This window comes from Lathyrus oleraceus, chromosome 4 (genome assembly GCF_024323335.1).
Source record: "Lathyrus oleraceus cultivar Zhongwan6 chromosome 4, CAAS_Psat_ZW6_1.0, whole genome shotgun sequence".
NCBI classification, from domain to species: Eukaryota; Viridiplantae; Streptophyta; class Magnoliopsida; order Fabales; family Fabaceae; genus Lathyrus; species Lathyrus oleraceus.
Genome location: NC_066582.1, coordinates 350,172,390 through 350,185,332, shown reverse-complemented (window position 1 = coordinate 350,185,332; position 12,943 = coordinate 350,172,390). Strand labels below are relative to the sequence as shown.

At 37.9% G+C, this 12,943-nt stretch overlaps 1 protein-coding gene across 1 annotated transcript; it reads left to right on the top strand.

Moving 5' to 3' along the window:
• The first annotated feature begins 10,160 nt into the window (after positions 1–10,160).
• On the top strand, positions 10,161–11,804 carry LOC127137388 (uncharacterized). The gene is made up of 2 exons (XM_051063855.1): positions 10,161–11,424; positions 11,557–11,804. The coding sequence occupies exons 1-2, from the start codon at positions 10,161–10,163 to the stop codon at positions 11,802–11,804; spliced, it is 1,512 nt and encodes a 503-aa protein (XP_050919812.1).
• The last annotated feature ends 1,139 nt before the right edge of the window (positions 11,805–12,943 follow it).

Sequence of the window (12,943 nt, the reverse complement as noted above, 5' to 3'; positions counted from 1 at the left end):
TTATTTATTTATTTTTTATTTATTTATTTATTTATTTATTATTTATTTATTTATTTATTTATTTAATTTTTATTTTTATTTTCGTTTTTTTTTTGTTTTTTTTGTTTGCATAACACGTGGGCTTCGCCTAGCGAGCATGACAGCTCATGAACAAACCTTTGCTCCTTCAAGATTAACGTTTTGACTGACGAATAGATCCCATTTGAACTTGTTAGAAGTAACTCAAGTCTTTCCCTTGTGTTGACTGATCATCTAAATAGAACCCACAAAGTGTCCTGGATGATGTTCAAGCTTCTTGGAGCTAATCCCGATTGACATGATGAAATGCAATGTATCTAATGTTAAATGACCTAAAAATGAATGTGTGAGTAAGGAGGGCAAATTTTGGGGTGTTACACAACTATGGATGCTGAAAACTTCACTTCCCCTGTGAACTCAGATGCAGTTAAAAAATACTTCGCATAAAATAGACCCGCTGGACGATAAAAAGAATAGTCCAGGCAAAAAAATGGGCATCCCAGCGAACCAAGAAAATGAAAAAGGTTCGGGCAAAAGTTAGGGATTAAAAAATGAAAAGATTGTACACCCGGTAAGTTGAAAACCTGAAAGGGTAACTTAGGCAAAAATGGGTATCCCGGTGGATTGAAAACCCGAAAGGGCGATCCAGGAAAAAGTTAGGGATTAAGCGAATGACTGCGTTCTGAGTAGTTCTGAATATCATCTCGTGTCAATAACCGGAAACTTCCGAAGGATAGGAAATAATCCAATCACCTTTTTCGGAAAGCTGATCATCTGGAGGATCTTGAAGACGAGCCAATCATAGCAGAATTGGAACCCGATAGAAATCCATTTCACATTGCCATTAGATTAATTTCTGTTTTTATCTGTTGTGCAATTACCTCTTTCCAGGGATTGCTTCCTGATGTAAATACCTATTCAGAGTCCATTCAATCAATAAAATCATGTTATTCAGTATATCTCTGTGTTCATTTTCATTTTACTATTTTGTTTGCAAAAATGACGTCCGAATTTTTGATAAACATTGCATCATGAAACATAAGAGCTTTACAGGTACGTGCTTAATAAACATTGAAAATTGCTGTAAATTTTAAGTGCTTTGGATCATCTATTCAGAACAGGTACACTCGGGGCATTTCCTTAAGGTCCCCATCAAATGATCGCGGATGTTTTTCCTCAACAGTTGGAATTTGGTATCTTATCCCTGCAGAGCTGGTCCGAGCGTTGGATTCTTCAATCCCCAGCAGGCTCTCACTGCTGTACTTCCCTAAGCATTTGTTTCAGATTATACATTCACCAGTAGAGTCGATAGTGTCAGACTGTATATCCCCAGCAGAGTTGACAGTGTCAGATTGTATATCCCCAGCGGAGTTGACAGTGCCAAACTGTATCTTCCCAGCAGAAACAGCTGCTCCTCAGAGTTCGATGCCAGATCAATGGTCTCTTTCCTTGAAGCAGAATCTCGGTACCGTATCGGTGTTTGCTTCTCCTGCCGAGTCGTCTCTCTCGCAGATTATGGTTGCCAGAACCACTGTCGCTTTCCTCAGCAGCAAGTTTTCAGTGCCATTCTCTCCCCAGTCAGAGCCTCGGTATTTTGTTATTTGCCAGAACACCGTGTGGCGGGTCATTTCCCCACAGAGTTCTTTGTGCTGTGCATCTCCAACAGCCTTTCCATGATCCAGAAGATGGTGATCATTTCCACAGCAGAATTCCTTGCCTCAGCTTGGTGTTCTCTCTAATCAAGCATTTCGCATCCCTGCATGTAGAATCATATTGAATTGCATCCTCCCAAATTGCGTAGCATTTCCATTTTCATGGAGCATTACGCCATTGAAAAATTCAAACATACACATGTAAATCATAAGGCATTCTCGGTATCCCAAGTGATAAGCCAGAAGTTGTTTCCAGTACTTAGACTGAAGATTGTTCATGACTTATCTTTATTATTCCCAACAGGGGTCGTTGGCCCACGCGCCACCTCAATTATCATTTTCCCTGTTTCTGTCGATGCTGACAGGCATGAAAGTTTCCAGTATTCAGACCGAAGTGGCATTCAGGCCAGTTTTCCGATGTTCAGATCGAAGAAGTTTCCGACATTCAGGTCGATGCCACTTGTGGCATTTATGCCAAGTTTCCGGTATTCAGACCGAAGTGGCATTCAGGCCAGTTTTCCGATGTTCAGATCGAAGAAGTTTCTGACATTCAGGTCGATGCAACTTGTGGCATTCAGGTCAGTTTTCCGATATTCAGACCGAAGTGGCATTCAGGCCAGTTTTTCGATGTTTAGATCGAAGAAGTTTCCGACATTCAGGTCGATGCAACTTGTGGCATTCAGGCCAGTTTTCCGGTATTCAGACCGAAGTGGCATTCAGGCCAGTTTTCCGGTGTTCAGACCGATGTTTCATAATCAAGTATCGTCCGATGCTCAGATCGAAGTCATTTCCAGTATTCAGATTGATGAGCGACATTCAGGCCATGGTTATTTCTGTGTTACCATTTATTTTGGTATTCAGGCAAACATTCCTTGTTTCGGTGTTCAGACCGACTCTCACCGTACCAGACAAATTCTTTTTCAAGACCACCTCTTGGCCGATTCTGACAGGCATTGTTACTTCATTTTTTCACTTCAGTGCAAATTTTTTGGCTTTTATCGTATTCAATCACTTGATACCTCGAAAGTGCGAAAGCCGTTGCTATCTTCCTTTCGGGTTTCGAGTTGATTGAATACCCTAACATTTACCCTTCATTTTTCCTGGAAGCATGGGATTATGTTTTACACTTCATTAGCATCATATTAGGTCATACTCATTGCATACTGCATTAGTGACATGGAGATCAGGTTTTGATCGATCACTCCTTAACAGAAGGAGCCCACACAAAGCAAGATTGAGATTTGGACTTCATTTTCTAAGTATACAAGTCTCAAGGGTCTTAGGGGGGGTCCAAGTATCTTATTATGGTTCTTAGTTCATCAGTGAAGGATTCAAAGCTATCAGAGTGTTCATCTGGATTTAATCAGAAATTAGGGTTTCATGGCTACCTGCAACAGACAATGTTTGGTTGGAAGTAGAGGAGCTCATCCATGTCATGATTAGAGAGGCATCTTGTCCTAGTAAGATTCACAATTATCTCAGAAAGATCCATTGGCAATCAGTGCAATCAGTTCCTGATCATTTTGCCCTAAAACTAGGGTTTGGTATAAAATCAGTTTATTTCTGATTATTTGGGTGAAACTCTTTTCCATGGCCCTCCATATGTCTACAAGGGTCTACATACAAAAAATCATCTCTTTATTTGAGCTAGAAGTGCTTCAATTGATCAATGGAATCGGGAATCAGACAGTTTGAGAAAAGTCAACTGTAGGGCCAGAAAAGTCAACTCCTGACATTTTGAGAGTGGAATCTCAAAATCCATGCCTATGGGATCCTACATGTGAAATTTGATCAAGGTTGGATCATGGATTCATCATTTAATCAGGAATTGGAAAAGTTACTTAATTTGGAAATGGTTGACTTTCCATTTAGGGCAAGTTTTCATAATCGTTGCACTCACTTTAAGCCCATTTTTCATCAAGATAAAAGCTCCATTTGAAAATTTCTCCAACATTAAAGTTGTTCCTCTTGTTCCAAGATTTCTAGAGATATAAAGTTTGCTCTATTTGGATTAGAATTGAGAAAGTTATGCTTAGTCAAAGTGAGACATTTTTTTTAGAACACTTAGAAAAATTTCGAAGTCCAAAATTTTCAAAATTTGTCAAGACTTCTTGGCCATTTTTCTTGCACTTCAAGGCATTATTTGAAAATACTTTCTTCACAACAATTGTACCTTGCCATGTCCTCTTTCACATCCTTTTGGAATCATCTCATTTGGATCCATGGTTTGAGAGATATATTCATTTAAAGTGGGCACAATGACTTGATTTTCTAGGCAGATTTTGGGCCTGGCTGGCCCAATCAGATTTCTTAAGCATGCTGCACAAACCAGACACATTTTTTTTACCTCTTTTGGCCATGTATTGGACATCCATTCACTTAAGTTTTTCCCAAAATAACAACATTTTACACCTCACTTCACACTTTTATTCTTATGGATAAATCACTTATTAAAAAGCCCATGAGAAAACCTAATCCACCCTATTTAAGAAGTTGAAACCCTAACCCTAAAGGAGCATTGGAATTTCGTGGCAAGGAGGAAAAGCTTCATCACATATCAGATTCCATTCCACTTCTATTTTCCATTAGGTAATCATCTCTTCCATGGCCATGTTTTGATATATCTACGCTTGCTTACCATGTTCATCACCAGTAATCCTTCCATTTTCATATTTCTTTTTCTTATTTAAAATATTTTCTTCGTCCACAAAATTACCCAAAAATATTTTTCAATTTTCTTAACATTTTATTTAATTTTATATAATTTTTATTTTCGCATTTTTTTAATATTAATATTTTATTTTAATTATTTATTCTAAATGGTCCATTTTAACACACATTTTTTTATTGATTTTATTTTTATGACTTGAAACTATTGTTAGCATTTGATTTTTGGGATGAAGGTTGACCACTGTCTCATGGTCAACTTGACCTTTTCTTGGAATTGTATTAAACATTTTCAATTTATTTTGGATTTATTTTTGACCTAGTTTGGTTGGTGGACTTTTAATTTGACTTCTATTTTATTTTAATTAATTCACGTACTAATTGTCGTTATTTTTAAAATCATTTTTGGGGATGATGATTTCCTGACCCCACCTCATTTAGTTTAATTTTTCATAATTTGCTTGATTAATTTACTATTTATTCTTGATTTATTTCTAACCTAGTCTCATTAATTGACTTTTGGTTTGACCTCTGTTTTATTTTAATCAATTTATGTACCAATTTTCGTTATTTTTAAAATATTTTTAGCGGATGATGATGTCCTGACCCCACCTCATTTAGTTTAATTTTTCATAATTTTCTTGATTAATTTTCTATTTATTTGTTATTTTTTTATTTGACTTGAATTTTTAGTTGACTTCTTTATGATCGATGTTTGACTTAGGGATTGCTTATGGCAATTGAAGAGATCTTTTGATCCTCCCTTGTTCATCTCATATGCCATGTATTAGAGGCCTTTTATCTTGATTTTATTTGGTCCTTACCTCATTTCCTGATTAAATTATTCAGTGGACCCTTCGTGTGTATATTTTCATCTGTTTGATTCATCTGTTATCTTTTATACTTGTTTCTCTCATTCATGCTTTCTATTGCTTGATTATTTAACATGTTCATACTCCCATGCATTTTTTAAATGCTCCATTATTTGATTCTTTGGTCTGATTATATATTGTTTATTTATCCGATCTGGTTGATAACTGTTGCCTACTTGTATGATGTATGAGGCATATATTCTTATTGTTTGTTTGCCATGAACAATCCCCATTCATAACAAATGTACCCCTCTCCCATAAAGTGTATAATATTTATTTCTTTATTTCTTTAGTCACCTGTTAATACAAGAATTAAAACGAACATCCGATAACCATTTCAAAAGAAGATCAAAAGCTCGATCCAACGTCGAGTAATCATTTTCAAAACTTAACAGAACTAACACGCATTCATCCATCCTCTTGTAAGTCGATTGCCTCAGGCATCACCATCTACCTGTAAGTCGATTGCCTCCGACATTACCATCTACCCTTATCCGTAACTCCTCTCCGTGCTCCATCCGTCGACTCTTGTTCCGTTTAGGTAGCACCCATTAAGTAGAACCCTTTGTATGATAACATAGGTAGAATTCCCCTATTCTTTGCATGCTAACATTAGGTAGATGTTCCCCTTTGTAAATCCTAACACATAGGTCCATATTGCATGATAACTCTAGAGCAGAGCTTCCCCACTTTTAGACCTTCCGTGCGTCTCCGATCTTGTGGCATGTCAGTTCGTTCTATTGCAAAGAGGTAACTGCCTAAGACTCGATTCAACGAGTTGTGACACCTACTGCTAGGACGTTGAACACACTGCCCACCCTCCTTTGACACAACTGATGTCCTCTTTTGTAAGTCCATGTTCAGATGGCAATCCTTAACCACTAGTTAGCCGATCTACGTTTTGCTCTGATTCTCATTCCATATGAGATACGTAGGCATAAGACGCGACGTCTTACCGAGCACACTTCTCTTTAACCCATAGGTAGCCGAGCTACGAACACTCTGATTCTCATACTCAGATGAGATACGTAGGAAGTGGATGCGACATCCTTGCGAGTCATTTTCCTTTAACCTTCCTTTTAGTAAATAATACTTTAGATATACCTACACCCTTTAGACTAGACCAACACTTATGAAAAGGGCTCCCTAGGAGTACCTAGGATGTTTTGGGTGCTTAAAACCTTCCCATTGCATAACCAACCCCCTTACCCAGATCTCTGACATTTTTACTAGTTTGTGATTCGATAAAACTTTTAGGTTTTTGTTCGCTTTCTAACCATTCCTTTGGATAAATAGAAGTATGGTGGCGACTCGACTTGTATGGTTTACCTTGGATTTAGTCAATATCTCTAATGGTAACGAATACCCCGCTACACTAGGGATCCCAAATTTGAGCCAAGTAGAAGAACCATTGTCATGATCATCCAAAGTGAGAGATACAAAAGCCATTGGAAGATTCCTAGGAGCTTGCTTGTTTGCTTGATTGCTTGAGTTATTTGCTTATTTGCTTGCCTATTCCAAAAGAAAGAGATCAACTTGGATCATCACTATGATCTCAAGTAGGGAACTCCATTTGTGGTTTTATTTCTCCTCCTTCATATTTGTATGTTTAGGACTTAGCCATTCTTCTTCTTCCCTCCACTCTAACCCAAGCCAAAACTTTTGTGCAAACATTAACATTTGTTTTCAAAATTAGAAACCTAAGCATTATGATTTTGATTTTTCAAACTTCTTTTCATAATACTTATTTTGAATTGAATTCTAAGTCAACTTTGACCATATTTTGTAAATACTTTTCATTGGTAAATATAACTCACTCAATTGTTTTTGTGGTTTCAATGGCCACTTTTGCCAAAGCTTTTCATAAACATTAGCTATTAGGTTTGAGTTATCCTTGAGGTTGATATAATACTCACCTATATCCTTAGTGATGGACCATAAGACTTCCATGCTTATTATAGGGTTAACCCCTCACTAGCATGTTGAAGCTCTCCTCACATGGTGGATTTGTGGTTTTAGGTTGAGTTTTCTCCCTTTGATAACAAAAGACCTTAAGGCTTTTGGACCAGTCAATTCACCAACTTGTTTTGAGATTTTTACCCCGAACTACGAGGTTTTGATCCTAATCTTTTTTAAGATGGTACGTAGGCATTGGGTTTATCCATTCAAACACAAAATTGTAAGTAATTTGTACATTCTTCTCTCATCTCCCCAATCATGTTTACACAAATATTTTTTTTTCACAAATACCAACCTACCTTACAACGATTGTGAAAAGGGCTCCCTAGGAGTACCTAGGATGTTTTGGGTGCTTAAAACCTTCCCATCGCATAACCAACCCCCTTACCCAAATCTCTGACATTTTATTAGTTTTTGATTTGATAAAACTTCTCGGTTTTTGTTCACTTTCTAACCTTTCCTTTGGATAAATAGAAGTGCGGTGGCGACTCGAATTGTATGATTTACTTTTGATTTAGTCAATAAATCTAAAGGTAACGAATACCCCGCTACAGTAGGCATAAGACCGAAGGTCTTATCAAACACAAAAATATAATCAATGAATTCTTTTCTTATCCCCACACTCTATATTTTATCAAACATCATTTATACAAAAAACATATGCGCACAAAAAGGGCTCCCTATGAGTACTTAGGACACTTTGGATGCTAACACCTTCCCTCTGTGTAATCATCCCCTTACCTATAATCTCTGGCATTTATTAGTTTTGATTTGAAAACTTCTTAGCTTTGGGTTTTTTTCGTACTTTTCCCTTTTCCTTTTGAAACAATAAAAGTGCAGTGGCGACTCTGGTTTTATTGACGTCAAGTTTATCCGTAGCTTGATGGTCATGAATTTACCACTACAAAGACCTATGTATATGGTTGTGGTTGAGCTGTCAACTCTCCCTAACTAAGACGTATAGGAATTGGAAAATGCACTAGCTAAGATGAAGTAAGAGAAGGACCTTTGGGAAGAACGGGTCCATGCTTTGAATCGAAAGCAAGTGGAGTTGCAACTTGAGTTGAAAGACAAGGATGCACTCATCGAGATTCTTGAAGATCGTTCATTTAAGAGAGAGAAAGCCAGAGGATTTATTTTCCTCTAGTATTCCTTAGTCTTCTGGTGCTTGGAAGAAGATTGTCGATTAGCTCGTCATTGAGAAAGCTCATATGAAGACCGCCTACGAGTCATAGATCAAACACATTCGAAGGAAGTACACGTCCATAGCCAGTTCATCTGATGCAGTTGCTTGGGATCCTTAGGATTCTATTTTCCTTTTCTCTTGTATTTGTATTTTGGTTTCTGAAATTGTACTCAGTGTAATCCTTCCAAATTTTATGAATGAAAATGAGATTTTATGGTCAATTAAATTGTTATTATTTATTATTATTGTTGAAATATTTGCAAATAAGTCTTTGTATGTTCCTTGAAAATAATAAAGTCAAAAACATTACATTCATGCATCATTTGCATCGCAAGTTTCTTGCATTCTAGCCCTTCGGGCAGGTGTCTCATGATCTTCATCTTTGTATCAGTCAAGTTGACTCATCAATACAACACTCACGCTAATCGTCAAAGCAAGATGGATCATTTGGAACAAGAAAAACGTGAACTCAAGGAAAAGGTTTCCAAACTTACCGCTCTCATGGAGTCTCTCATTATAGCTCAGAGTCAGGCGGCTCCAACTCCCACAACTCTGCAACAACGGACACTTATCTCTGAGATTACCTCAACGTAAGTGTTTGTGGCTTTTGTCAACCAACCTACACACTCTATGTCTGCTAGATTCCCTTGGAGAATCCCTCCAAATTATATGCCTGAGGGTTATGCTCCTACTATTGATCCTATGCCGACATCTCGCCCGATCATGTCTACTCCTTCTCCCGTTGTGCATGTCATGCCTCGTGTTGAAGAGACTATCTACCATTCTGAGCCATCTGAAGGTCCAGATATGTATGAGAAGATGGATAAAATGAAGGATTAGTTTCAAGAGCTGAAGAAGGAAATGAAGACCCTGAGGGGAAAATATTTGTTTGGGAAGAGCGCTTCTGAGCTCTACTAAATGCCCAATGTGAAGATCCCTGTTAAGTTCAACGTCCTTGACTTTGAGAAATACAAGGGGAACACTTGTCCTTTAAGCCATCTTGTGATGTATGCCCGTAAGATGTCAACCCAGACATACAATGATCAGTTGCTCATTCATTATTTCCAGGATAGCTTGGTCGGTGCCGCTCTTCGTTGGTACATGGGTCTAGACAGTGATAGTATTCTTACTTTCAATGACTTAGGCGAGGACTTTGTCAAGAAATATAAGTATAACATGGATATGGTGCCTGATCGTGACCAGTTGTGGTCCATGTCTCAGAAGGACAAAGAGACATTTAAAGAACATGCACATATATGGAGAGAGTTAGCTGCTCAAATCAGTCCTCCGTTGGAAGAAAAGGAAATGGTGAAGATCTTTCTCAAGACTTTGAGTTTATTTTACTACGAGCGTATGATTGCTAGCGCTTCCAATGATTTCACCGAGATGGTGAATATGGGGATGCGTGTAGAGGAAGGTGCCCGTGAGGGCCGATTGTCTAGAGAAGAAGCATATACTGGTAAGAAGTATGAGGGTGGTTTCTCGAAGAAGAAAGATGAAGAAAATAATTCAGTAACTGTGGAGAGGCGAAGGAGGCCTTATATGAAGAAGATTTCCAGATCTCATTAACAACATCATCAAATATCCTCTGCTATTCCAGTGTTTGCCAATAATTTTGCCGTTCAATCAACACCAGTTCAACAACCACAACAACAACAATGTACTCACAACAACAATTACAACAATAATCAACATAACAATTATGAGAGGAATAAGGTCACGTTTGATCCTATTTCAATGTCCTATGCCTAATTTTATCCGTCTCTCGTTGTTAAGAATTTGGTTCAGCCGAAGAATCCTCCGCATATGCCGGAACCTCTGCCATGGTGGTATAAGCCTGGTCAACATTATGCCTATCAACAAGGGGCACCAGGCCATGATATTGAGAATTATTATTCATTGAAATACGAGGTTCAACAATTAGTAAAAAGTGGGATGGTGCCTTTTGAAGACCGTGCACCGAATGTTAAAGCCAATCTGTTACACGCTCATGGTAACTCTTATGTAAATATGGTGGACGGTTATCCCGGTAAGTACATAGTTTTTGATGTCCGACGTATCCAAAGATCTTTGGTGGAACTTCACAAAACATTGTGTCAGATTTGTGAATGTGGGCATGGTCATTATGGTTGTGTTATTTGTAGTGTTAATTCACGTAGGTGTAAGATTGTGAAGGGGGACATTCAAAAGTTAATGGATGAAGGTATGATTCAAATCAACCAAGCCAGAGATCTGGGTGATGACGTGAATGTGATTGTTCTAGTTTTCAAGACTCCCGAACGAGTGGTGATTCAGTATGATAGCAGGAAAAGAAGTAATAGATCGGTATCACTATTAGTGATACGGCTGGTGGGCGTAGTCTCGTACACATCCGATAAAGCTGTGCCTTCCAAAAATAATGCTACTATGATTAAAGATGGGCAAAAGGTTCCTCTTTCCGCATCTAATTTAGTAGTAAGCATTTCTGATGTCGTTAAGGTGACCCGAAGCGGTCGAGTATTTAGTTCGGTATCCCCGAAGGTTGTGAAGGATGTCATAGTTAGGAAGAAGGTCGAGGCGGTTATTCATTTGGTTGATCATATTAAAATTCCAATTTGTCAGTCTGGTGACTCTAGTGATTGGAAGGTTAAGGATGATAATGGTGAACTACTCCGTATGATAAAGAAAAGCGAGTTTAACATTATGGAACAGCTACTACAAACACCCTCCAAGATCTCTATTTTATCTCTGTTGATAAATTTTAAAGCACACCAAGAGGCGTTGCAAAAGGTACTTCAGCAAGCCTATGTTGAACATGATGTTACAGTTGATCAGCTTGTTCACATCGTTGCTAATATCACTTCGTGCAACAATTTGAGTTTTTGCGACGAGGAGCTTCCAGAAGAAGGAAGGAATCATAATCTGACTCTCCATATATCTATGAATTGTAAGGAAGATGCTTTGTCAAACGTATTGGTAGAAACTGGTTCATCTTTGAACGTTCTACCCAAGTCTACTTTGGCTAGGCTATCTTATCAAGGAGCACCCATGATATATAGTGGTGTGATTGTGAAGGCGTTTGATGGTTCTCGTAAAACTGCCATTGGAGAAGTTGACCTCCCAATTAATATTGGTCTGAGTGATTTCCAAATTAATTTCCAGGTAATGGATATCTACCCGACCTATAGTTGTTTATTGTGTAGGCCATGGATTCATAAGGCAGGTGCTATTACGTCGACTCTACATCAGAAGCTCAAATTTGTCAAGAATGAGAAGTTTGTTATTATTGGGGGTGAGAAAGCGTTATTAATAAAACACTTATCATCTTTCACGTATGTTGAAGTCGAGGAAGCTGTTAGAACTCTATTCCAAGCTTTGTCTGTGGCTAATGTGATCCAGAAGACTGGGGCATCCATGTCTTCTTTTAAAGATGCGCAAAAGATTTTTCAGGCTGATGACACAGACAATTGAGGTCGTGTCGTGGAAGTGGTTGAGAACCAGAATCGGGCCGCTTTAGGATTCGAGCAAGGGTCGTTCAAGAAGGAAGTCAAGGTTATGCAACATATTTTCCATAGTGGAGGGTTCATTCACAAAGAAGAACAACACTCAGCTGTGATCATTCATGAAGATGAAGATGAAGAAGAAGATAGTGCCAACTTTGTAACACGTGGACATATTTGCAACAATTGGGTTGTTGTTGATGTTTCTGTTATAATTTATAGTTCAAAGTAATGTGCCTTATTATTTAAAGAAAAACCATTCTCCTATGCCTAAGGGAGAAGTGAAAACATTGTCAGGCATTTTCTATTATCATCAATAAAATGCAATTTTATTCATCCACATTTATGTTGTTTTTACTTTTTGTTTTTTTCTTCTTGAAAATGGTAATCACAAAAAACATAAATAAACCATAATTTTCCCCATATCTGCATAATTTATTTTGCACTTCATATTTCTAAAATCAAAATATCAAATCATTATGTATGTTGCTTCTCAAACCCATTGAAAATAATGACCCTACTCCCTCTCCGAACTTTGATTTCCCTGTGTTCGAAGCCGAGGAAGAGAATGATGATGAATGAGTTATCCCGTTTGCTTGAGCACGAGGAAAGATCCATTCAACCGTTTGAACAACATATTGGGTTTGTCAACTTGGGTTCCGAAGATGATATCAAGGAGGTCAAGATTGGGTCACAATTTCATCCAGAGGTTAAGAAGGGGTTGGTTAAACTTCTACGAGAGTACTCTGATGTGTTTTCTTGGTATTATCAAGACATGCCAGGTCTTGATACCAATATTGTGGAGCATAGGTTATCGTTGAAGCAAAAATATCCACCAATCAAGCAAAAGTTAAGAAGAACTAATCCTGACATGGCAGTGAAAATCAAGGAAGAAGTGCAAAAGTAGATTGATGCCGATTTCCTTGTTACCTCCGAGTATCCGTAGTGGGTGGCCAATATTGTGCATGTTTCGAAGAAGGATGGAAAAGTTCGCATGTGCGTCGATTATAGAGATTTGAATAAAGCTACTCCTAAAGATTATTTTCCTCCTCCACACATTGATATGTTGGTAGATAATACAACTAAGTTCAAAGTCTTCTCTTTTATGGA